Source organism: Mesoplodon mirus (assembly GCF_964341445.2).
Source record: "Mesoplodon mirus genome assembly, chromosome: 1".
NCBI lineage: Eukaryota > Metazoa > Chordata > Mammalia > Artiodactyla > Ziphiidae > Mesoplodon > Mesoplodon mirus.
In genome coordinates, this window is record NC_138976.1 from 37,133,310 (window position 1) to 37,161,172 (window position 27,863).

The window sequence follows — 27,863 nt, forward strand, 5'->3', positions numbered from 1 at the left end:
TAAAATGTTCAGCAGAAAAATGTTTAAGAAAGTAGTAATAATAGCAAAATAACAGGAAATGCAAGCTAGAGATTGTGTCTTTTCCAGAGAGCGGATGGAAGCGTGTGATGGATGTTTCCACAAATTCCTACACATTTTGGAAGATTTCATCCTCACTCCCAACATCCACGTCTGAGGCCTGCTTAGGTGCAGAACTTGTGTCACAATGCCCCCACCCCCACCCCCAAGGCAGCAGCAGAGCCTCCAGGGACACGGTCATTGGGAGAAGGCAAACAACAGGAGCTTCCAGCTGTGTCTTCTCTGATGGAGAAGTCTGTTATCGGACACACACGCTGCCGTCTGGAACGCACGGCTGCTCCTTTCAAAAGTACCTGCTCCTCAGCATCCAAGTTCACAGTTTGCTAGTGTTTTTAGTGGAATTCCCAATTCCTGTGGCTTCATAACGCTGAGCTAAAAATACAGTGCTGGCTGGCACATAGCCCAGATTCTGAAGCCCCAAAGAAGAATGAGGGATAAATAAGAAGGGGTGTGTTTAGAGAGAAGCAGGCACAGCCAGGAGAAGCCGGTGGCCATATGGTGAAACGGGGGAGGAAGAAGGGGGAGGGTGTCAGCAGGCGAAGGGAACAGTTATGACAGGAGGGAAAAAAGAAGTGAAGACCTGCTAAATGACAGTTCTTTGGGAAATGGAACAAGCCCTCTCCTCTAAATTAACTTTCTACATTCTCAGTACAATCATCCGGATGACTACTGATTTTCAAAGTAATACAAATTATCTTATACAGAGTTTCTTATATAAATCTCTAGGGGGTTCTTTGATATGCATTATGGCACATTTTAATCTAAGCTCTGTATTTCAATTGATCCACGGAAAGATAATGTTAGAACTCAATTGTACGTTTAGAATTTCTTAACCCGCAGGATGATAATTATCAGAATGTGTTTTGAGCCTGAATTGCAAATCAATATCAAAAGGATTAACTTAGCCAAGTGCATCACTGAGGTTTCTTAGCTATGCACGCAATAAATTCACTGAAAACTTTTATTTTTTCTTTTTTCCAAAATGGAAACAACTTTGTTACTTTTTCTAATACATTAAAAAAATTCCTTCAATACAGAAAGTATATAAAATACAAAAATCATCCAGGACTTCCCTGGTGGCGCAGTGGTTAAGAATCCGCCTGCCAATGCAGGGGACACAGGTTCGAGCCCTGGTCTGGGAAGATTCCCACATGCCGCAGAGCAACTGGGCCCGTGTGCCACAACTGCTGACTCTGTGCTCTAGAGCCCTCGAGCTACAACTGCTGAGCCCGCGTGCCAAAACTACTGAAGCCTGAGCGCCTAGAGCCGGTGCTCCGCAACAAGAGAAGCCACCGCAATGAGAAGCCCGTGCGCTGCAATGAAGAGTAGCCCCTGCTCGCCTCAACTAGAGAAAGCCCATGCACAGCAACAAAGGCCCAACGCAGCCAAAAGTAAAAAACAAATAAATAAATTTATTTTAAAAAAAAATCATCCAGGATCCCTCCCAGTGGCAACTACCATGGTTAATGTTTTGATATATAGCTTTTTAAACTTTTTCATAAACATACATATACATATGAAACATTTTCATGTACATTTACATGTACATTTTTCAAACTTAAGACCATGTTATTCATACAGTTTGTAACTCAGTAGTATACTGTTAATACTTACCTATGTCAGTAAAGATTCTTCCCAACATAATTTTTATTGGCTACAAAATATCCACTTTATGTACATGCTATGATTTATTTAACCAATTTCCTTATCGACAGACATTTGAAATTGTTTCCAATATTTCACTATTATAAAATAACTACAGAAAATCAAAAACGTGAGTGCCTTACACTTCTCTCTACAAGTAAATTTGAAAATAAACTTGAAATAGATGATTTTTCTTAGAATATGTAAATTACCAAAATGGATATCAACAAGAATAGGAAACTTAAACAGGACCAGTAAGTATTAATTTTTTTAACTATCCCAAGGACTGCCTCTCCCTAAGTGTCACATCCAGATGGTTTTCTAGGTGAAATCTTTAAAAATCCTATTTATAGTATTCCAGAGAATAGAGAAAGAAGGAAATGTTTTTACATTCTTTCCTCAAAATTTAGAATAACATTAATACCCAAACCAACAAAGATGGCATAGAAAAGGAAAATAGACCAATCTCACCTATGAATATCAATGCAAGACTTCGAAGTAAAATTTAGCAAATATAATCCCGATTAAAAGAAAAAAAACACCAAAGACCCAGAAGAATCCATTCCAACAACTAGTATTGATCAGGAAATATAAGCCAGCATATAACTGGTTAAAAGGAGAAAAAATATATATGATCACCTTAATACATGCCTAAAAGACGTGATAAAATTACTCATTTCTGATTTTTTTAAAATCCCAGTAAAATGGGAATAGATGAAGGCTTCCTCAATATTATGTACATATAGTCAAAAACTGGTGAACTGATGAAGAGAGAGAAAGCCAAAAGTAGAAACAAACCAAAAGCCAACATCATCACAAAAATGGAAGCAATATACCAGAGTGATTAAGCACACAATCTCAGAAACTAGAATTCTAAGTTCAAATTTCAGCTCTATCACTAGTTGGATAACCTCAAACAAATTACTTAACTTCTCCATGCCTCAGTCTTCCCATCTGTAAAATGTGATAATAATAGCACACACTCATAGGGATATTGTAATTGAATGAGTCTCTCTCTCTCTCTCTCTCTCTCTCTCTCTCTCTCTCTCTATATATATATATATATATATATATATGCTTAGAACAGCACTTGGCTCACAGCACTCTCTCAGTGTACATAAGAATATAAATAGATGTATGTAACATCAAAAAGCCAAGATCATGAATGAATAATGAAACACTCCCATGAAAGTAAGGAATAAGAAAAGAATATTCAAAGTCAATATTACTACTTAAATTTTGTTCTGAAAACACAAGCTAAGTGGTCAGTCAAGAGAAAAATATAACTTTTATAAACATAGAAAAACAAAAGATGGAATTATCATTATTTGCAGATGATAAAATATTATTCCTATAAATATCAAGAGAATCAACTGAAAACCTATTAGAAACAATAGGAATTTATTGGATTTATTTAATTCATTCAGTACCCCAAAGAGAGATTTAGAGAGAAACACGAAAACAATCTCAAGATGGTGTAAGCTGGGAAGCTGGACCTTTGGAAAACTCACCTTGGCAATTTAATTTTGGGGATTCCCATGTGCCCAAGGCTGTGCAGCTTGAAACTGTATCTTCTGGGCCACTGAAGAATCCTTCTTTGCAAGCATAACGAACCTGGCTGCCAAGCCTAGAGGTATAATTTCCTACGATATAGCCATCTGGGACCTCAGGAGGGGTGCCACAGTCTATTTCTGAAAACAAATTAACATCAAACTCATTACTATATGAATGTGAATTTTCAAAATTCATAATCTCTCTCCACCTCTACCTCATGCCCTCTCCCCTCACCTATACACACCCAAGCCATATTTTAAATAGGCTGGTTCATTTCCACATGACTTCTGGGCATGTTTCCAGTGAGTGTCTCTATTCATTCTTCTGGCCTTCCACAGGTAATAGCATCTATACATGCACAAAACTGAAAGGATTTGGCAATCAACCCTCACTAATTGATACTAACTAAAGAGGAGAAGCCTAGCCCAGCAAAGTAAAACATCTGAATTGCACAATACCTTAAGATATATAAGCTTTTATAACTTCCCTGGTCACTTTTGAGATGGTGGCTCTTACCAGATCAGCTCTGTTTACTATCTAACATAATGGTTAATATCTGAATATCTATTAACTACTCAAAATCCCCAAAGCATACTAATTTTAGCTTTTTTAATATAGCCCCTTCTGTTTTGACTGTTATTTTATTTCATAGGTTACAAAGGAACAGATCCAACATACATCCCCAACACAGACCCACAGACTTAGGCTCAGAGCAGGAGAAAGTCACCACCAACAGACTCTCACCTTCGGATGCTGCATCTTTGGCAGAAACCCACCTGTGCACGACGTGGCATCTCTGGTTGGATGGAAAGGCTCAGGCCCACCCTTTGGCAAGTATCCATCCATACAGTAGCATTCAAAGCTCCCACGAGTGTTCACACACCGTCCTCCATGCCTGCACCGGCCGGAAACCTCACACTCGTCTATGTCTTGAGACCCATCCCAAATATAAGAAGGGACAGAAAAACAGAAAAAAGAAAAAAAGTGGGGGGACATTGTGACAGCCACTTCTCACATTCCCAATCTACACTTATAAGTGAATGCATTTGTTTGTAATTGTATCATGAATTTTATTTTACTCCTTAAGAGTTCTTCTCCTGTATCCTTCACATCACAGGCCCTAAGAGGTGCTCAATAAATATCTGTCAATGTGTTCTGAAAATTTACAAAAACCAACAAGTATCAACAAAACAAATAACCCAACAAAATGAACCCCAAAAAGTATGCTAAAAAAACTCAATTACTGGGCTTCCCAGGTGGCGCAGTGGTTGAGAGTCCGCCTGCCGATGCAGGGGACACAGGTTCGTGCCCTGGTCCAGGAAGATCTCACGTGCCGCGGAGCGGCTGGGCCCGTGAGCCATGGCCGCTGAGCCTGTGCGTCCAGAGCCTGTGCTCCACAACGGGAGAGGCCACAACAGTGAGAGGCCCGCGTACCGCAAAAAAAAAACAACTCAATTACTATAAAATAAGGATAGCCTCAACCTCATACTAAAATATCTGAAGCAGAACTCCTAATACAAAACAATTTAGACCAGAGTGAAAAATGCTTTCCAGCTCATGAGCATAGGACAATGCAGCAAGAAGTAAAGAACATAACTCCGAAGGGTCTCACTAATTTTACCAAGATTAGAAGGGCTTAAAATAGCCTTTAAGATGGACAAGACATGCTCCTTAGCCGACTTTTCCCCTTGACTGAAGATTGCCAGTGGTAGCAGGTCCAGGAGTAAAAACCACACAATAATTCAGAGGCTGAAAAAGAAACCTCTCTGCCAGTTAGCAGTCTTTTCCCCCCAGACCTGGCTTAGTGAACAAAATTTAAAACTTTGGAAACTCCATCAGAGCCACACACACACCAATTTCATTTAGAGAAAGAAAAGTACCTTAAGGAAAAGGGGACTTTTTCCAGGACATTTGCAAGAACCATCGGGGGGCAGAGGACAGGGGGGCATTGTGACTGAAGAAAACTTGGTTGTTCCCAGACTCCGGGATTTCAAAGACCAGTCATCTTGGAAGGACTGATATAAGGTGGCCAATATTCTATTTTGCCAGTAAAGACTTTTTTTTTTTAAACTAGCACTATGATTTCATTTAAAAAAAGAATATTTTAACAACCCACCCCCAAAAGGAAGAATATAATCTCAGAATCCTTTTAAATTGTTTAGTGTGATTTTATTAAAATTCACTACATTCTTTATATTGGTTTGTTTGTTTTTTGGTTTTGGACCAAGGAACACCTCATCCCTTCCTGATTGTTGTCTGGGAACCAGTAATTCATTCAGTTGCTGGAGGAGACCCAAGTTACCAATTCTGATCAACCTACATCTTTAGTGCAGCAAACTCTGGGAACTCTGTGGGAGATCAGTTCCAGAGATAGCTGTCAACAATTCCTCTCCTTCCTTTCTTGTATGCTTCTCCTCCCATCAAGAATGCAAACCATTTCCCCTCCCCTTGAGCTGGTCTTGAGACTTGCTTTAGCCAATAGAACTCGGCAGAAGTGATACAGTGCCTACTCTGGACCCAGCCTGAGAAGATGGCTGGTAGCTTCCTCTTTCCGTCATTTTTTAAATTTATTTATTTATTTATTTATTTTTAAGATTTTTTTTTTATGTGGACCACTTTTAAAATCTTTATTGAATTTGTTGCAATATCGCTTCTGTTTTATGTTTTGGTTTTTTGGCCGTGAGGCACGTGGGATCTTAGCTTCCCGACCAGGGATTGAACCTGCACCCCCTGCATTGGAAGGCAAAGTCTTAACCACTGGACCATCAGGGAAGTCCCCCTCTTTCCCTCTTTTAGAATCCAGTGTCCATGCTGAAGAAAATCCGTGCTTGGGAGAGAGGCCCTAAAGATGAGATGCCATGTGAAGACAGAGGCCACATGGAGGAGAAATAAAGTGGCCTGGTGAACAGCCAGCATCAAGGCCCGAGCCATGTGTGAGAGAGGCCTTCTTTTTTTGGCTGTACCGGGCGGCATGCTGGATCTTAGTTCCCCGACCAGGGATCGAACCCTTGCCCCCTGCAGTGGAAGCACAGAGTCTTAACCACTGGGCTGCCAGGGAAGACCTGAGAGAGGCCTTCTTTCATCTGCCAGCACAGTCCAGCCTCGCCCAGCCACCAGCTGACTATGTCTACACATTACAAAATCACGTAGCCATGGAATTGTGACAAAGGATAAATTGTTGTTTTAAACCGCTAAATTTGGGGTAATGGTGGGGTGGGAGGAGTGGGGTTATGCAGTAAGAAATAACCAAGACACTCTTGACATACGAAGAGACTGTGAAGTCCAAACAAGGTTAAGAGGATACTGTATTAATGAAAAAGAGGGGAGGTTCTGAGAAAACAAGGAAGTCTTGGAAATTAAAAACAAAATATGAATGCCAAAAATAAAAACTCAGTGGAGGCATTGAATAATAGGTTGGTCACTGCTAGAAAATAAATTCACAAATTTCAACCTGAGGAATTCTCCAAAGCACGTAGAAATATTAATTATATAAGATAGAAACTATGGGACAAAAAATGATATGAGGACAGACCCAAAATATTCATTATTATTTAAAAGGAATTACAGAAGAGAATGGAGTAAATGTATAAGAATTAATATCAAGAGAAACATCTCTCAGCTTATGTTTTCAAATCCAAATAGCCTTTTAAGGTGACAGGCATGAATGTTGAAAAATGAGTCATTCTGAATTTCATGGAATAAGAGAAAAATCTATAAACCTCCTGAGAGAAAGGAATGGTAATCTATGAGGAAAAGAGAACCAATCTGACGCAGGACTTCTTGTCTGAAACACTAAATGCTAGATAGCACTGGAGTAATATTTATAGAGCTCTAAGGAAAAGAGAGCAAAACATCGTGCTATATTTAAGCAAAGGAATGACATTTTAGAACATGAATGATCTCAAGAACTACACTACTGACATTTCCTTTCTGAAAAAGATTTTGAGAAAATACTCGAGCCAGTGAAAAACATCAGAATAAATAATGTCAAGAAAGGGGAAGACATCATAAAACACAACAAAGCGTGGTAAGAAATGAAACCAGTAAAACAAACAATTGTTGATAACAGAATCATGGAGGTTTGGTAACTGTTAAGAAAGGATTTTTAAAAGTAATATAAAATAAAATCAGTCTCAATCTAGTACAAACTTTAGAAATTATTTCAACATTGCAGGATCTAACATGTGTTCCTAGATTGGATCCATCATTCTAGCTTATCAAGATTTTGTTATTCCACTGAGGAATTTGTAAAATGCGTTTATATATATACCTTTAACACAGAAGCCATATTCCAGCCTGTCCCCCTGCCTCAGACTCCTCAAAGATAGTGAGTGGGAAAAATGAATTTTTCAGTAGACTGCTAGAAATAAGGCCTCCAAGTATTATAAGGCAAAGATGCAGTGGTATAGAAAAGACTTGGAGTTTCTAGATACTGATTAGCTCTGTATGAGTCACTATAGGCATTAATCAGTTTGCTTTGTGTACAATCATTCAACAGCCTAATAACAATAATTGTTATAATGATTGTTAATAACAGTAACTCCTGCATGTCATCTTGCACATGCCAAGCACTGTTCTAAACACTTCATTATTTATTACTGATTATTTTCCATCTTATTTAATCCTCACAATAACTCTGGGAGGTTGATGCTATTATTATCTCTATTTTATAGATGAAGTAACTGAAGCATAGAATGGTTAACTGGACTGAAGTCACACAGGCTAAGCAGTGCAAAAGCCAGGATCAGAAGCCAGACATCTGGCTTCTCAGACCTTATTCTTTTTTTTTTTTTTTTTGTGGTACGCGGGCCTCTCACTGCTGTGGCCTCTCCCATTGCGGAGCACAGGCTCCGGACGCGCAGGCTCAGCAGCCATGGCTCACCGGCCCAGCCGCTCCGCGGCATGTGGGATCCTCCCAGACCGGGGCACGAACCCGTGTCCCCTGCATCGGCAGGCGGACTCTCAACCACTGCGCCACCAGGGAAGCCCTCAGACCTTATTCTTAATCACTATGCCACACCTTTTCTCCCTTTACAGTCTAACTGTACCATCATCCAATCAACAATTCTCTATCTTTTCCACAGAGATTGTCAAAGATATCAATTGCCTTAATGATGTCTAGATGTATCTACCCTGTATCACTGAGATGAGTATGACACGATTTTGACTTTTAATCCCCTGCTGCCTCCTAATGCTCACAAACCAGCCCTTTTCTAAACTTCTAGAGGGACTTCCCTGGCGGTCCAGTGGTGAAGAATCCACCTTCCAATGAAGAGGACGCGGGTTCGATCCCTGGTCGGGGAACTAGGATCCCACATTCCGCGGGGCAACTAAGCCCATGTGCCACAACTACTGAGCTCATATGCCTCAACGAGAGAGCCTGTGTGTTGCAAACTACAGAGCCCACGGGCTATGGAACCTGCGGGCCACAACTAGAGAAAAGAAAACCCGCACACCACAACTAGAGATAAGCCTGCGCACTGCAACGAAAGATCCCAAATGCCTCAACAAAGATCCTGCCTGCCGCAACTAAGACCTGACACAGCCAAAAATAAATAAAATAAATAAATAAATTTTAAAAATAAATAAATAAACTTCTAGAATCTTGGCTGGATAAACACATTAAATTCATCAGAACAGCTTCTCCACGTAGTGGTAGATTCCATGGGGTGTCCAAGGTTACAACACGTTAGCTTGTGAAGAAAAAATGTTCTGAGCAACCTTATTAACATACTTAACTAAACCAGGGAGAAAATTCCCTATGCCCCATTCTATATATAGGATTATTTAATTTTACCCACAGCCAGAACAACTCCTTGGTAGAAAGTAGCAAAACCGAGCAGGACACTCTGACCACATGCCAGGGCCCTGGTGTTCTATATTTAAAGTCTTTTCATGGATTTGAACGTCAAACAGACCCAGGTTTGAGAACTGATTCTGCTACTTACTAGTTGTACTAATACCTGTTCCTTGACCTTTCCAAATCACTTCTGTAAAATGAAGTTAATTATAGTAGGTCTTTTTGCAGAGGTTAAATAAAACATGTGGAAAGCACTTAGCACAGTGCCTGGCTGACCTTTGGTCCTCAATACGTGTTAGCTAATAAGTGAGTGGACCTCGCCTCTCTACTGACTCAGTTCTCCCTGGAGCACAAGCCACTCCTTCATAACCGTGACCCTGACCATGAGCAATGAGCCTGCACATGCATACACTCACTGTCACAGGATTCTTGGCTGGAATCACGGGAGTGGCCACATGGCTTGTTGCACTAGATCTAAATGCTCTAAGACAGAGGCCACCTTCCCTCCTCAAATGCCAAGTTCAGCTCAGAAACCTACATCTTAAGAAGCCACATTAGAGGAACACAAACACCCATTTAAAATCAGAACTGTTAAATTCATATCATGTATTGATATTATCCAGTGTTGGCAAGGATGTAAAGAAATGAAGACCTTCATGAAATGATTAGTGAGAGAGAATATTGGTATGAACTTTCTGGAATACAGTCTGGCACTATGTATCAAAATGTAAAATGTGTACGTATCCCTTTGACATAGAAATTATTTTCCAGAATTTATAATAAGGAGATAATTACTTGTAAGAATGTAAGTACAAAAATGTTCATTAGAGCATTTCTTATAATGGCAAAAAACAGAAAAACAATCACAATAGGGGAAAAAATAATGAGTTAAGTAACATGGTACAGCCATGTAATAAATTCCATTCAGGGACTTCCCTGGTGGCTCAGTGCTTAAGAATCCACCTGCCAATGCAGGGGACACGGGTTCAATCCCTGGTCCAGGAAGATCCCACGTGCCATGGAACAACAAAGCCCGTGCACCACCACTACTGAGCCTGCGCTCTAGAGCCCACGAGCCACAACTACTGAGCCCACGAGCTGCAACTACTGAAGCCAACACGCCTAAAGCCCATGCCCTGCAACAAGAGAAGCCACCGCAATGAGAAGCCTGCACACTGAAACAAAGAGTAGCCCCCGCTCGCCACAGCAAGAGACAGCCCGCGCACAGCAATGAAGATGCAACGCAGCCGAAAAAAAAAAAAAAAAAAAAAGAGTTGTTGACTCTGGGTTAATATTAGGTAATTTTTTTTCTTTCTCCTTTATATGTGTCCATAATTGCTTGACTTTTCTACATAAGTATTTTTTAAAAATAAATGGACAAAATAAAGCTATATTTCTTCTCTGGGGGGAAATATTGACTTATTCTTCTGTCTCCTTTTGGCAAGAACAATTTTGGATCATTATAATCAGAAGTAAATGATGAAAAGTGGGGAGGAGGGATAGATTAGGAGTTTGGGATTATCATATATACACTACTGCATATAAAATAGATAACCAGCAAGGACTTACTGTATAGCACAAGGAACTATACTCAATATTTTATAATAACCTATAAGGGAAAATAATATATATATATATATATATAAAGTTATATATATATAACTGAATCACTTTGCTGTACACCTGAAACTAACACAACATGGTAAATCAACTATACTTCAATTAAAAAAAAAAGAAGTAAATGACCCATTCACCCAGACTCTATTCTAGAGCTTCATCCTAGGGTAACAGCTCCATCCTTTCCTGACACATAACTTTTGCAAAAGCAGTAGCTGAATAAGTGGAAAACCATTTTCAAATCATATTCATGGGGACTTCCTTGGTGGTCCAGTGGGTAAGACAACGGGCTCCCAATGCAGGCGTCCCAGGTTCGATCCCTGGTTGGGGAACTAGATCCCACATGCCCAGCTAAAGATCCCACGTGCCATGCAACTAAGACCTGGTGCAGCCAAAATAAATAAGTAATTTTTTTTTCAAAAACCATATTCATGCTCAGAGATGCGCTGGCCATGAACAAAGAGCCTGAACTTAAAGGGCTAAGCATTTCCTTCACAATCTTGCTAATATTGATAGCTTGCTTAGGAAAGCCTACTTTACAGACAGTTCAAAAATAAACTTAAGCCCAGCTCCTGTCCCTATTACTCCTCCCAAAACTTTAAATTAATAGAGTAAAAAAGAACCCTGTGTATGTATTTTACTATACTCAACAGGGCCTTTGGGAAGATCCTGGGGCTTGAGCAAGTAAGAGGCAAGAGTAAAGGGTGGGAGATGTTAACCTGCAGAGGGAGCTCAGGCACAGCCCCATCACTCCCCAAGAGTGACAATGGGGCCTTAGTCAAGGCCTCTGGCATTTGGGGGGATGGAGCTTTGTTTTAACCATCTTTTGATTGAGAATCTTTGGCCTCTCCTTCCAAGGCACTGGGGCAGTAGCAGGGGTCTGAGGCCGTCACCCACCACAGTTGGAGATCTAAGCAGGAGGCAGGGGATTCCACAGGGAGTAAGGCAAGGAGCTAATAGCTATGAGCACTGCTCTGGGCAGTAGCGAGCAACATGTCCCCAGTGTGATTTTTCCCTTGGGTTTATCCTTCCTTGCTTCTTCTTTCTTCCAGAGTGGTAAAGCATGACTCTAGGAATAAATCCAGCTAAAACAAAGGATTGGGATTTGGGCGGCAGAGTTCTGTTAGAGATAGCACTGGGAGAAATCTCAGGATGGCTGCAAGGCTAGTGAGCACAGCCCACATCGAGCAAGCAGCATCTTGATGGAGCTGAGCATTTGTGTCTGAGACCACAGCAGGCTGCTCTGGGACCCGAAACAACAGGGCAGCTGAGAAGCTTGTGGGCAAAGGCTCACATGGAAAACAAGCCTCCTGACCTGGGAGAGACACCAACAGACTACACTGGTCTCAGTTGTGGTGGTGATTTACGTGTAGGAATGAAGGTGTTTACTTCACCATGGGCAGACCTATGGGATACAGGTTTGGGGCAGCAGGTTCCAGGAAATGACGAATGGCAAAGCAAAGCATTCACTCCCTCCAGGTTCTTTCCCCCACACACACCCAACCGCCATTTTTCTCATTTCTCAGCCAAAGCTGAAGTGCTGTTACATTTCTCTAGAAGAAATGGCATTAGGCCCTTGTACTGCAGGAAATGAGCTTATGATAAAGCACGTTGCTGTTGTCAATAGAGTCAGGATGGATTCCCAAGAGCTGAGGAATTCAAAGGCAGAGAAAGAGTATTTTGCAGTTTTCAGCAGACCCTGAACACTGGGGTCTATGCCTATTTGGCACACACAACAGAGCCATGCCTATTTGGAGTCATGCTGGTAGAGAGATGACAACCCTGAGCCTTATTTTCACATCAGTCTCATATCTCTCCACTTACTCTTTTTTTTTTTTTAGTTTACTTATTTGGGCTGCACCGGGTCTGCACTGCACTTCTGCAATCATGTAGCAAGTAATCTGCTACCTAAAACAACAAGATATTGTAAAATGTTTTCTTTGAGGGAATGTGTTATTCATGCCAAGAATAAATCAAATGTTCCCTTTGAGGGATTTTTACCTTGGTACAGGTCAAGAGGGAGAATGAATCTGAGCATCAAAATCTGTGGTTCCTTGTGGGTACAAAGATAAAAAATGCTCTCCTCTCTCTTTTTTTCTCCCCCAAACCTTTAAATATCACAAAGCTTTTAAGGAGAGTCAATAAGACTATGCAAAACCATCTTAGAACCAGGAGTCTTTTCCTGCCTTTCCTCTTCATTACTGTTCAAAGATTTTCTTAGAAAACCTAAGAGCTATATTATCATGACAGGCTGTAAATAGAGTTCAGATAATACAGGAGCTACTGAAAATTAGGGGGGTTTTGCCCACCCCTTGTATTTGACCAACATATGCCCCAAATCTGACCTTCAAAGCTACTGAGGTCCTAAAAGCTCGACTTATTCACTCCTCACTCAACTTATTCCTCCAGGAGACAAGCCCACATCTCTAACAGGTGCAGCATGCTGCTGCATCACAGGGCCCGCCCCCTGGGCAACGTGCACAGAGCTGGCGGGTACCAGAGTCACTCCAAGGAAACTGCAGATGGCACACCATCTCGGACAGCCCCCTCTTGTTGTTTGTTATAAAACTTTTCAAACACACAGAACAAGAAAAAGAATATTACAGTCTCCCCTAGTCCCACCCTTACCCCCAAGATTCAACAATCATTCACATTTTGCCATTTAAAGTACCTTACAGATAAACACTAGATACTTCATAATAACACCCCTAGGTACTTCAGCATGCAGCTCGCAAAATAAGAATATTTTCCTAAATACCCCAGTACAGTTATTCCCTCTAACAAAGTGAACAATAATTCCCTAATATGAACTAATACTCAGTCCAAGTCCAAATTTCCCTCATAGACAAAGGAGAGTCCCTCCCTTAAATCACACTATGTCCTGTCCCCACCCTCGCCCTCCTCCACATCCCAGGTACCAGGCACCATCCTGCCGTCACCACGTTGCCATCACTGCAGCCCCCTTCCCAAGTACCTGTGCAAAAGGTGCCGTCATTGGGGATGAACGCCTTGTTGTTGTTTGTGGCTCGATATCCTTCTAGGCAAATGCAATAAAATCCTCCCAGTGTATTGTGACAAGACGTGTGGTTCCCACAGACCACAGTGGCTCCGAACTGGCACTCATTTTTATCTGTTGATACATTGAGACAACGCACAGAAAGGGCTGTCAATCCATACCACAATCAACCACCCAGACTGTTCTCCTGTGTTATGGACTTGAGAATCAATATTCTGTGACAACAGCAGAAAGATCTATTTCCCCAGCCTCTTCTCCTCTCACTATGCTTCTCAGACTACAGGACGCGGGCCCCTCGTAGTCTCGCACCAGGTGTATTACAAAACCACAAGAGAAACCCAACATCTCAATCTGATAGTCCATCTTATTTGAAGATTGGGAGAAGGGAATGCTTTTTGAACTTCTCCACACTTAAAAAGATCTTGTCATAGGCCTGGGGAAACAAATCCAACAGAATCCCACTTTTCCAGCCCAACCATTCTCTTGCTTTTTTTTTTTTTTTTAACAAAAACCAGAGTAGGATGATTTTACATCCAATGATTAACTGGAAAATCTGTCACTTCTGAGTTACCAGGAGACACAATGGAATTAGTGCTCAAGCCTCACCCAGGGGCAGGGCTAATATTGAGGCAGAAGCAGCTCCTGCTAATCGTCAGTGACCCTTATAAATAATGTTAATCACCCAGTGAGGAGGGGCTGGAACATGTGATGCTTGATGAGACCACAGAACCTGCCCCGAGTATTTCTAATTCAACAATTTGACGTCAGTGTAAAATGAAAGTAAACCTCCCTCCCATCTCCGTCCTCCAGCCCAGGGGTCAGCAAACTTTTTCTGTCAAAGGCCAGTCAGAGGTCTCCAATTGCAACTGCTCATCCATACTTCGGAGCACAAAAGCAGTCCCAGACAATCAGTAAACAAATTAGTAATGAAAAACAGGTGGCAGTGAAGTTCGCCCCCCCAACCCCCCACCCCCACAAGCTCCAGTTTGCTGACTCTGCCCTAGCCTCTACCATCAGAGGAAACTCCTGTGACCAATTTCTTTTGCAACCTTTGAGAGCTGATCTAACCAGCTAGTTTTTTGGCAGGGGGATATCATCAACTTATGAACTGGAGTTTTCTTGTCTGTTATTTAGTGTTTTATTCCACTACTGGTTCCCTCAAAGCAGTTCAGTCGCCTCCCACAATTGCACTCCATTCCTGCTAACTCAAGAGCCAACGCCCCTGCCCTCCGCCAGCCCCACTCAAAATCTGGTGGGGTTTTATTTTTTTCATTTTTCTTATATTATCTTTTTTTAAATTTAATTAAACCTGGAACACTATTCATCATTAAAACCATCTGTGGTAAGATCTGCATGAGCGCTCAGATGAGCAGAACAGACCCTCAAGGCATTGCCAGGCCAAGTGTCCTGTCAGTCCAGCTTACTGAGCAGGGCACGGGGGTTTCAGATACAAGCCCACCTGTGCATAAGATGGAATATTCCTGTCCTTTGCCATTGTTTCTGAGGCATATCTCCCCTGCAGACTTCATCAGAAGGGACATCTGTGTTTGTATGAGATTCTAGAATTCTTAGGTCCCTTGACATAATACCATGTTATAGCACCTCTGGCGCACCTACGATCTTACCTGTAACCTACGGCGTGGCCTCATCGGGATATGCAGTGTCTAGTGTTTGGGAGCAAGTACCACATAAATTAATAAAGCCCCCTCCACCCACTCAGAGAAGTTTCTATTGTTCAGAAGTCAAAGAACAATCAAGGTTGCAGTGAGATTTCATGAAAGGAGGACTTCAGTAGGGGAGGGAGTAGAAAAGCCTTGTCTGTGCTCCCCAATCCCAACTTCCTTTCCAAGCACCTGCTAATAAGCAGTGGGGGAAGAATCTTATGGGCAGAATTCTAAAGAGAGAAGGGTCAAGAAGGCCCAACTCCAGCCTGCAGGAACAGGCAATGGTGTATGATTGTGAAAACATGTACCTGTGAAGTAGAATATGACTATTTAAACTCAGGACTTAACTGCCATGTTTCTTTAGGGAGGAAAAACAAAACAAAACAAAACAAAAACAAAGATACCACAACAAGGCCGTATATACTGTCAATCCACAGCTACAAGGCAAAACTATCCATATTTTTACTGCAGGTAACATGGTTGCTGGGAGGAAACTGTGATTATCTTAACATTCACTACTACAAAGTTACTATGAAACTCTCCCTCTCTCTGAATGGGGCTTGAACCTGGATATTGTCTGACTCTCATGGCATGGTGAATGCTATGAGACAAAAAATTACCCCAGATGTTTCTAGCCTAAAGGTCTCTGTATTTCTTTAAGTCATCCAAGACCCTAAAGGGTCACAACTACAAAAAATTTGTAGAGGATGGATTCTGGTAGACATGAGACTCAAAGCAACAGTATTTCACTAATCAGCCAAAAAGTTGGCAACTGTGTTTTGTTTTTCCCCATGGTACTAAATAGTTTCCTATCAAAACAACTAGAGAAATTTAAAAATGCAATACTCACTCGAGTTGTTAAGTTAAACTCAAGAGTTAAAACAGATTTCAAATCTGTGTTAGGTCAGAGAGTTTCCAGAGATTCAAGTTCAATGACCTCTAACATGAGGGATAATTCCTTGGAAACGCTAGAGAAAGGACACATCCCAACACTAAAACAAAGACTTATTATAATTGACAAAACTTCTTGTAATAAAAACACATGAACAAAATAATGTTTTTCCCCCAAGACATCAACTCTTTAACTCTAGAGAATCTTGTTTCTTGACTCAACTTTTCAACTTAACCCAGGATTCAGAACTTACCAATACACTGAGTCCTCCCATTGCCCACAAATCCGTATTTGCAAATACACATCTTCTTCCCTCCTCTTTGCAAGCAGGTAGCATGTTCATGGCAAGTGGCACAGACATCTGAAGCTGAATCATAAATTATATATATCAGGAAAAGAACATTTCAATCACCTACTCTAGGTGAGTCACATTTTGGGTAATAAACCGTTAAAATGGAGAACCAGAATTTGAATACCAAAATTATGAAGGGTAGACCTTATCCCATCCTTAGAAACCTGCAATGGCTACCCATTGCCGATGGAGTAAAGTGCAAATCCCTCTACGTGGCAATCAGTGCTCTTTTCCGTCTAACCCCAGACTAACTCCTGCAGCCTCACTGCTCCCAAACCCAAATACACACAGTGTTCTCCAGGCAAGAGGCCAGCTACTCTTTCCCATACATACATGCTATCCACTGTCTTATGTCATGCCATAGTCACGATGTTCCCTTCGTCTAGAATGCCTATCTTTCCTTCCCTATCCAACAAGCACCTATTCCTATTTCAAGACCCAGTTTAATCATCACACTCTCCTTAAGGTTTTCCGCATTCCTCCATTCTTGAGGAAAATTCAATCTTCCTCTGTGCGCCCCTAACACTTGTACATTTCCATATCAACCATATTAATTTGTCAGTATATTCTATTCCACCTCTGTCTTCCCAGCTTGCTATTATGAACGAGCTTCTCAAGGACAGGGAGTATATCATTTGCCAATACATCATTATGGCATGGTATAAACATTAAGTGTATTTTTATTGACCAACTGGATAAAGGAAACTGCAGTCCTACTGCCTACAACTTAAAAAGCAAATGGAAGGGAGAAGAACTCGTCTATTGCCCTATCCATTTTCCTTTTAGGGAAACAGTGGTGAATGTGTTTAAAATGTCAGTGAGATAACAGCCAGGTCCCAGCAGGATGACCAGATCCCAATTATTTAGATAAGCAGCAAAAATGTTTGGGGCTAAAATTCCTGAAACATTCAAATCTACCAGATGGTGATACATGGCCCAAGATCAAACAAGAATTTCTACCCGAGGCTATGTGGGATACTGTGTTGCACTCCCAGTGTCTGTAATATCAGGCGTGGCCTAGTAAGGAGAACATATCAGCATGGAATTTCATCTTAGTCTTGGCCCCATTACCACCCAGGCAATAAAGACTTGCTCTCAGGCTGCTCTAGGCATGAAACCAACTGAGAAAGGGATATATATAAATTCTCTTAACCATGCTTGCTTTTTTTTTTTTAAACAAAATATAACACAAAAATGAGACAAGCCATGCTTATCACTAATACTAAATTAACCATAGGATATTTACAAAATTTATTATATCCCAGACCATAAAGAAAAATGCAACAAGTTTAAAAAAAGTAGAAATTATAGAGGTCATACTGACTACCATGTAATAATGTAATAAAACTACAAAATAAAACATAAGACTTGCATTCCCAAAAGGAAACCTACTTGGAAACTACAGAACACTCTCCTAAATAATTCTTGGGGCAAAGAGGATATCAACATTGAAATGTTTAATACCAGACATAAAAGCTTATCTACACCAGAAAATTTGAGTTTGACATGTTTTTATATTTTAAATGAGAGAAAGAAAAGCAGGCGGCTGGGGGGATGGGAGAAACTAAAATTTTAATACAAGAAGCTTGAAAAAAAGGAAAAAACAAAATAGGGGTTTATGAGGGAGGTGGTTAGGACTCAGTAAAGATTAAAAAGATGTTAAAGAATTAGAAAATATATTCAAATTCATTGGAAAAACAAACAACTTTTGCCAAAGTCAGTGCATCATAAAGACCAGTAGTCAAAACTCAAGACCAGTGAAGGAAAAAAAGGTTATATACAAACATACAACATTAGGAATAAGAAAGAGCTTGTAACAAAAAATACATAACAATTTCTTTTAAATTACAAATGAAAGACTTCCAGTTAAACACAGCAGATTTAATACACTTGCAACCCTCACCCAAAAATTTAAAAATGAAATCAAGGACCAGAAAGGTATAAACCCTGGGAGAGAAGATGACAGCAGACAAGGATGTTGACAATATTTCAGAAGATGAAAGAGATGGACATATGGGAACTGCCTGAGAGGAAGAAGTAAAAGCCAAGGAAGGAGGGAAGGAAGGAAAGAAAGGAAGGAGGGAAGGAAGGAAGGGAGGGAGGGAGGAAGGGAGGGAGGGAGGGAGGGGAAATTAATTAAAATAAAATTTTAAATGTAAATAAAAGCCAACTTGAAAGGTTCAGGAATGGAGTCACTTAGCACCCCAGAAGGCAAACATAAAGGGTAGGGGCTGAGAGTTAAGGAACAAGTTGAAAATATGGAGGAGTAGTTAGATGCTCAGATCCCCTAACTCACCCTGGCATAAGATGGAGTTTTACAACCTGGAGAAAACAGACCAGGAAGGCTTCTGATTATAGGGGCAACAGACAGAGCTGAAGGGAGAATGAGTCCCCATACTAAATGTCCACCAATATGGGGTAAATTTATTTAACCATTTTAACATTTTAATACACAACATTTTAAAACAGTACCATAAGGACACTGTCAATCCATAATCACATGCAACCAAAATCCTGGAAATACCTTCTAAATAATGGGTCCTGGGTCACCTCCACAAACCCAGCTGTGGTCAACCATATAATGATGAACACTCACCCCAATGTGTGTGGGTAGTACAATAATAGATACAAACACTAAACTTTTTTTTGAAGTATAGTTGATTTACAGTATTATGTTAGTTTCAGGTGTACAGCAAAGTGATTCAGTTATACATATATATGTATGTATCTGTATTCTTTTTTTCTATTGACACAAACACTATACTAATGAAATAAACAATAAAATGATAAGATGTTTGATTTTTTTCCTATATGGAATACTTATCTTTATAAAGATGGCAGCATTTTTATATCCATCCAGTTCCAGAAACTTACATTAGATAGAAAATGATTACCTCATGTAACTGTTGAAAGAATCTAATAAACACGAAATATTAAGAAGCAAAGTAGTACCACCCACAGGCTCTGATCTTGTTAAACCACAGGCTCTGATTCAGTTGGTCTGGGGTGAGACCCTATATTTTGCATTTCTAACAAGCTGCCATGTGGACTACATTTTGAGTAGCAGGGATTCAAGGGCCCCTGAAGTCCTTTCCCTCTAATGTTCTGACACTTCATTCTTAGGGTACCTGTTTTAATGATCCATTAGGAATAATTTAGCATAAGTGTAGCCCCAAGGACAGTACCTGTCATGTTTGGCTCAATAAATGTTTGTTTCCCATACTGGCGAAAAAGACAAGATGTGTGCCAGTCTACCAAAGGCTTCCCAGACCACCCACAGAAGAGAAAGTGGTTTCCAGAGGTAGAGGGACCTCAGCTGAAGCTTCTTGTTCAGCCATGATTAGCCCAGTCTGCAGGGCCTAGTAGGGAGGCCCTCTTAGTTCTAACTGCTTGAGGGACAAAGTTGTCTTCTGGGGGAAAAAAAAGGGGGGTAGGAAGCACAACCTCAATACAAGGAAAGGCAGGGGCTGGGGTGGGGTTGGGGGCTGCTTCTGACCACATAATAGTGTCCATTGGTCAAAAGCTCAGTTAAGAATCACTGGAGAAGAGCATAAATGTATACAACTAGTCTATAAAGCAATTTTGCAACAATTGTAAATTTTGCAGACATTAATTACATATGTATTCCTTTCTAGTTTATAGTTTTTTTACTGCTACATAATGAATTACTCCAAAACTTAGCAACTTAAAACAACAATAAACATCTGTTGTCTCTCTTTCTCTCTCTCTCTCTCTCCCCCCCCTCTCTCTCTCTCTCACACACACACACACACACACACACACACACAGAATCACTGGAGACAGAGTAACCAATTCAACCCAGTTTTAATACTAAAAGTCCCCTGTCCCAGGAAACCCCTCAGTTTGGTGCAAACCAAGACAGTGGATCACCCTACTTGGAGAACTTGTTAAAACAGAATCCCCAAAGAGTTTGATTCAGTAGGTGTGAGTGGGGTCTGGGAATCTGCATTTCTAAGAAGATCCCAGATGCACCACACTACCAGCAACACTGAAAAGTCTCCCTCAATCTCAAGGACTTAGTCAGAATCCTGGGGAAAGAAAAAGGTAATACCGAAGACATCTTTCACCAAGTCTAGACTGAGGCACAGCATAGCTATGGGACCAACATGACAGAGAGAATAACCCAATGGAGAAGAATTCTGCAGGCCTGTGTCAAGACCACTGTGCTTTCCTTATAACCTGGGGGTGGAACTGTGTCAGGCAGCAGCTTCTCATCCAAGTCAAGGATGACTTGACTTTTGTCTTCAGCAGATTCTGCTCAGGAGAGCAGAGAGGTGGCTGCCACACAGTAACTAAGGGGACTACTACAGGGGCGAGGGACCCCCTCTTCCCCTTGCCCTAGGGATGCCTAGAATTACTGGCAGAGAAACAGGAGAGTGCGGACTCCAAAAATCTGGGAGGAAAAGCCTGCCGAGCACTCTTTGTTATTATTATTGTGTCCCCCAGCTGAGGGTTGCCACCCTAGATTCACTTCCCTTCTCTACCCTGTAGTGACTAACCCAGCTAAATCCACATCCAACAATGAGAGGACCAGACAGGATTTAGTGTCTCATCCTCGGCTGGAGTCTTCTCTCTTGTTCCCTAATTATGTGATGGAAGGCAAATGAAACTGTCAGAGCTCTGGTTTTAATCTGTAAGACGGAGATCGTGTTGCGAAGATTAAATGAGAAATATAAATGCTGTATGAGCTCAGAGCACTAGACAAAGAGCTAATTTACATGAATATCTATGTCTCTTTCCATAGCTATTGTTATTGTTGTTAGAAACAAGTCATGCATGATGCAGTGCCTGGTAGGAGACACACTGGTTCAGAGCAGGGTTGAGAGAGAGAGATCACTTGGGCTACAATCCTAGCTTGGCCACTTGCTAGCTGGGTAATCCTTGATAGTTTCTGTGCCTCAGTTGCCTGTAAAACTGTAATATGAGGATGATAATAAACCTACCTCATATGGTTGTTTTGAGGATTAAAGAGTAAATGAGTTAATACGCATAAAGCAATTAGAATGTGAGAATGTGAGACATTATTAATACAACCACTCAACAGCTCTTTGTTAATGAGTAAATGAAGGTACTGACAGCTTAGCCAGCTCCCAATTATACTAATGAAGAGAGTGATGGAGAGCTGCATTGATGCAAAAACCCAAAGCAACACTGCTGTGTGGACAGATGCCCAACTATTCATGGGGCTGATATTCTGGGAACCATAATACCTTCATTTCCGCGGTCACTCCTTGCTTCCTCCACATCCTCCCAGCCTTCTGGGTAATACCTGACTCAGAAGTTGGAAATTCAGCTTCCTCACCCTTTCAGCCCTGCTCACCCCTCCCTCCCCTCCCCCACACATCACATAAACCTCCACAACGGGATGGAGTGGAGGCTGCCAGCCTGAGACTGCACCTCTCGCTCTGTATTTCAATACTCAAGCAACAACTTACATGCACTCTTGAAATAACAGCAGCTGGACTGTGACAAAACAGTGAAGAGATTTTGTCCACTGTCAAGGGAAGAAGGAAGTGTTAAAGCACAAATAGAGCGCTTAAGTTCAAATCTTAATCTCATCCCCAGCCATTCACGGTCAGACCAAACAAGCCCACTGCACAACCTTCCTGAGATCCTGTCTCTCAAACTCGTGGAGACATGTGGAAACAGATCCAATGACCTGAGGAAATAAGCAAAGGGGCGCAAAGCTCAGGAGGAGAAAGAATTCCCAAGTCTTCTGCAACATTGTGGAAAATTGGCATTGCTTGTAAGAGACGGCATCAAATTCCAGAGACAGAAGGAACCTGAGAGACCTCCTCTTCAACATCCCTCACAGAAAAAAACAAAAACATAGCCTGTGCTTTAAAAATCCACCAAAGGACTTCCCTGGTGGTCCAGTGGTAAAGAATCCGCCTTCCAATGCAGGGGACGTGGGTTCCACCCCTGGTTAGGGAACTAAGATCCCACATGCCGTGGGGCAACTAAGCCTGCGCCACAACTACTGAGCCTGCCTGCCACAACTAGAGAGAAGTCCACGCACTGCAAGGAGGAGCCTGCGCACCACAACGAAAGATCCCGCATGCAGCAACTGACATGATGCATCCAAAAAGAAAATAAATAAAAAAAAATTTTTAAATAATAATAAAAAATAAAATAAAATAAAAATCTGCCAAGACAGAGAGCACTCTACTGTTTCAAGCAGTATAATCCTTGTGGGGCAATGGGAACCATCATCCAGTCCCCTTCTCCTCCCCAACCCAGGGCTGCCATTCCCCATCAGGAACCCAGAACCTTTCCTTGTATAAAACGGTTATCAGCCCGCAGCTGCTTTTGCTCTTTTGCCCTCTTCTGACCATTTTCCTGTTTGACCAAGACCAACTTGCAGAGGGGGTCCCACACCTGGCCTCCAGACTAGGAACCAACCCACTCCGAGCACCCCAATGTCAATGCTTTTGAGCTCTGAGCAAAGTAGCCACGCCCTAGGTTTATGTCCTGAATGTCACACATGAACAGGCTGCCCCACATTCTCGAGCAAGCTGAATACCTTTTTTTTTTTAAGATCCATGCAATTCAACACCCCTGTCTCCTCTGCAGAGCTAAGGCCAATAGGCCTCTTGCCACCTTTGGCTGCAGAGACCTAGGAGCACATTTTAGGATTTGACCAGAAGCTGAGGATGTGCTCAGGGCCAAGTCCTTGGAGGGGGAACACAGGCCGTGGCAGGGATCGTCTTCATTGGCTCTAATCCTGCTACATTACTTTGAGCAACTGTAAGTCACTCCAAAACCACACACCCGCTCCGTTTCCCTTCTTTCCTCCTCTTCCTCACTCTGAACAGGGAATACGCTGCTGTGATTCATGATGACAGAGTGAAGACCAAGCCTATGGAATGCACGATTCAGGAAGTCAGGTGTACTTTACACAGTAAAAACTTCCCCAACCCTCTCCATCATCGCTCCCCAAGCCTCTCAAGGCCTCTGCCTGCCCTCTGTCCACCCTCTGGCCTTCCCAAACCCCAGCCACTCCCAGACTCAGAGCAATGCCAGGAAAAGGTTAAGAAACAGGACTGACTGGTTCCAGCCCTCCTGGCCCATTCCTAACCTCTCTGTTCCCCTAGGGCTTGGCACCGTGTCCGCCACCAACACCCTCCTGCTCTACCAACTACCACTTCACACTTCCTTCACACTCAAGCCACCTGACTTTGGCTCCCCCACTCTCTCCTCCCTGAAACGTCTTGGATAACAATTAAATGTAATTCAGCTATGTTACTGTGAGAGACTGAATATACAAATGGACAACCCCAGACCACACATAAAAATAGAACTCTGACCCACAATCTGCAGCCATCGGTCTAGGAAGTCAAACCACAACCTCTGTAGCAAGAAGTCCCAAGTGGTCAGGATTTAATCAATATAGGACAACCTCCATAATTTTTGCCCACGCTTCAAACTTAGGGCCAATCAGAGAAAGCCAAATACACTCCCCTAACCAATCACACGAGATGCCTGCTGTCAGAGAGAAGCTATCTCCAGCTTCCCCATGGCAACATCCCCCAACCAACCTGGGCATACCTGAAACCTTCCTTTCTGTTCCACTGTAAAGTTTTTACACTCCCCGGCCTGCCTGTGAGTCTCTGACAAATGTAAATGATGATCACTGACTCTTTTGCTAGAGCAAGCTCTGAATAAACAGCCTTTGCCTGTTCTCATTTGAGTGGTCTTCGTTTATTTCCATACCAGATTCCTAATACAAGCCACAGTCCCTACTCACAAGGAGCTCTTAGTCTAGTAAACAATTACATTGCAATATGGTGTAAGTGTATAGAGCAAGGGTACCTTATAAATATGTATGTATATAAGTAAGTGTGTAGTGGCCCATGTAATACAGTACAGAGGGGCTTCCAGCGGGGAGGACAATTGGGCTGCTTTTGAAAAATGAACAGCACTAAGTAGCTAGCTGTGGAGGAAGGGAAGAGCTGTTCTCCATTCTTCTCCTTCCCTCTTCTCTCCCTATCGAGCTTTCCCACTTGTAGACCAACTTTGCTTTTTGACCTGCTCCAATAAATATCTCCTTTATTTTTCCATTTTCAGTTTCTCCCTCTACCCAATAATTCCCCTCATTCGTGTCGGAGTCTGCTTTACCACTGCCCCCAGCAAAAAAATTTCTTGCACTGACCTGGCCAGCCCAACTGAATGCTATCTTCTCTTTCCTTCTATCTTCTATCTTCTTTAAAGAATATCTACTCTGCAGCCAAAGTCCTGCACTCACCTGAGCCCTATGCATCTGGCTCTCACCCTCACTTCTCTGCTAGCTCTGGCTTCCACTGACAGAGTCACCAAATCCAAAGCCTTGTTCTCAGTCTCCACTCACTTGGCTCCGCTTCCCCTGGTTTCCTTGATGCTCTACTAGCCCGGTCTTCCTCCGATCTGTGTGGCCACTGCTCTTTCTCCTCCTTGTGCATCTACCATCTGAACTTAGTCTTCCCAAGAATCTGTTCTTGGTCCTCTTACTCTTATCAACCTCAAGGCTTCAAGTGACCATCGAGTCTCCATCATTTGCACAGACCTACTGTCCACAGTCTCAACTCCCTGTTGGTTTCATCTCTCCGAAAGTCCTAGCATTACCTCGAATTCAGGATCTCCAAAACAACTAGGCATCTTTCTTCCAAAATCTTTTTTTCTCCTCCCATAGACCCACATACCCAAGTCACCCAGTCCTAAACCCTTAGTGTTCCAACTTCCCTCTTCTGCTCCTTTGCACCTTAACATCTGTCATTAAGTCCTTCCAGTTCCCTTTCCACCTTATCACCTACATGCAGTCCTCATCTCCTGCTGTCATGACTGTGGGGCCAGTCTTCCGGCCTCAGAACTTCTAGAACAGATATTATAACTTCCTCAATGGCCCTAAGCATCCAGTCAGTTCCCACATTGCAAGGAAACCTGCCCTTAATCAAACCAGGTTCTACAAGATTGTAAATGATGGGGAAATGCCTGCGTAAGGAGAGGAGGGTCAACCAGGTAACCCCGGCTTCCATTTCCCAAAATTCACCCCACAGCCGTTAAGCAGTTGCAGATGGATGGCCTTAGGTATTTACTTTGTTCAACCATCTCAGGCCAGCAAGCCAATGGGACCCCAGTGGACAGATTCCTAGGCTACAGTCTTAACACAAAGATTCTGAAATAGGCTCCAAGCATCTGCAAGCTTTTACACACACTGCTGTGGGAGACCAAGTTAGAGAAGGAAGTTAGAAAGCCCACCAGAGCATCTGATGTATAAAAATGGCCACTCCAGGAGGTTGGCTGTCAAGAAAAACACCGTCCAGTGATGGTAAAAGTCCCAAGGTAAAGAAAATTGAGGGGAACAGCAGTCTGAGCCACAAAGTCCCCTCATATCTCCTTACATAGAATTTGCCATCCACTACAGGAGTGTTTCATTTTATGAAGGAAGCTGGAAGCTTTTCTTATACCAGCTTTTACATCACTCCCTATACTAAAAGCTGCAGTGATTTCCAATGGCTACTCACTGCCCAGGAACAACTAAGTCTAAATGCCTTGGTTTGCCAGTCACAACACTCTGCCTTCTGGTTAAATCCAATCTGCTTTTCTGCCCCCCATTTCCCACGCACCTCCTACATACCCGTCAAACTGAAACACAGCCCCCATGCTTTCATGCCTTCCTGTGGTTCCTCACTTTGTCCCCTCCACCTGGAATTCATTCATTCTACACATATTTGTGGAGAGCTGCTGTGCCCTCTGCTATGAGTTGGGATGCCTTTTCCTCCTCTTCCCACGTCCAAATATTACCAATCGTTGTTGGCCCAGTTCAAAGGTCACCTCATCCATGAGGCCACCAGATTCCCTTGGTCAGAAGTAGTTTTTCCCTCCTCTGACCACCCACCTCTTCAGAGCACTGATGGCGTTCTGCCTTTATTACAGTTATTTGAGTAAATGCCACCTCCCCTCCGTGTCTGAATCCTCTGCGTAACTCGTACCACGTTCAACACTACGTTCTGCAGGGGGAATAAAAACTACTCCAACTGCCTAGAAACGGCTTATTTGCTCGTCTGTCTTCTGCAGAATATGAGCTCAATGAGGACCAGCACAAGGGCCTCACATCCTTCACAGGGAAACTATTCAAGGACCATTCATTCATCTGTTGAATGAAAGGCTTAATGGCTGCTTTATTCCCATAAACTTCCTTACACTTCTTCCTCACCGTATTAGCATCTGGTTCTTCATCAAAGGGAACAAATTAAAAGGTAGAAAGACAACTGCTCCGGGTCAAGAATTTGTCGCGGAAAAGCCACAGCCGGGCCGGAAGCGTGACAGTGCAGGCGGAACGCCCTTCCACACCCTCGCGCGCCGGGCGCGGCTCTCCTGGGGGGCCCCCTCGCTCGCGCCCGGCCCCCACTCGCTCCAGGTCCGCCGGGGGCGCGGGCCAGGCCTCTGCGCACTTGCCTCCCGCAGTCCCGGACCGGGCCGGAGGCGGGGAAGCCCGCCCGCGAGGCCCTCCCGCTTCTCGGAGCCCCGCCCTCCGATCCCCCACCTGCGCCCCGCTACCGGGCTCCTAGCCAGCCCGGCCCAGGGGCGGGGGAGCGGCCGGGGCGCGCCCGGCGTCGTCCGGGCCGCCGTGCTCCCCCCACCCCCACCTCGCGCTGCGCCTGCTCCCCGCCTGCACTCACCGTCCGCGCCCGGCGCTCGGGGCACGCCGAGGGCCAGGCTGAGCAGCGGCAGGAGCGGCAGGAGCGGCAGCAGGCGCCCAGGCGGGAAGCCGGTGCCCCGGGGCCCCCGGGCCATGCCGCCGCCTCCGCCTCCCTCCCGGCGCGCCCGCGACTCCTCCTGCGGCCCCAAGGCGCCGAGATAAGGCGTCGGGCGCCCCGGGGAGGGGACCGGGCGGGCCGCTTCCGGCGCCAAGCTACGGAGCTGAGGGCTCCGCGGGGTCCCGGGGAGCGGCGGCGGCGGCGGCGCGCGGGCCCTTCCTCCCCGCCAGGCCCGCGCGCCGGGGGCGACGCTCGTTCAGCCACTCGCGGCTTCACCTGGCCGTACCCTCTGCTGCGCGCCAGGCACGCGGGGGGCCCGGGGACACGCTGCGGACCCGGCTTAGTGACACAACTGAACGTAGAGTCCCGGACTGTGCCAGAAGGAAACGTCCCCCGTGCTCTAAGCGTGTGGAACGATCGCGGGATCCAAGGCGGTCGGGAGCTCCTTTGCCCCCGGGATGGCAAAGGAAGAGGGGTGAGGGGCAGAAG

General features: G+C 43.4%; 1 protein-coding gene across 1 annotated transcript in view; it reads right to left on the reverse strand.

The window, feature by feature from the left end:
• The window catches only part of SUSD1 (sushi domain containing 1), a 112,879-nt gene extending 85,299 nt beyond the window's left edge, over window positions 1-27,580 (reverse strand). The window contains exons 1-5 of the mRNA XM_082623213.1: window positions 27,297-27,580; window positions 16,519-16,632; window positions 13,668-13,823; window positions 4,053-4,205; window positions 3,234-3,413 (exon numbers count right to left, since the gene is read on the reverse strand). Coding sequence (XP_082479339.1) covers window positions 3,234-3,413; window positions 4,053-4,205; window positions 13,668-13,823; window positions 16,519-16,632; window positions 27,297-27,411 — 718 coding nt within the window. The 5' untranslated portion in view covers window positions 27,412-27,580. The remainder of the gene's footprint in view (window positions 1-3,233; window positions 3,414-4,052; window positions 4,206-13,667; window positions 13,824-16,518; window positions 16,633-27,296) is intronic.
• Between the last annotated feature and the right edge of the window lie 283 nt (window positions 27,581-27,863).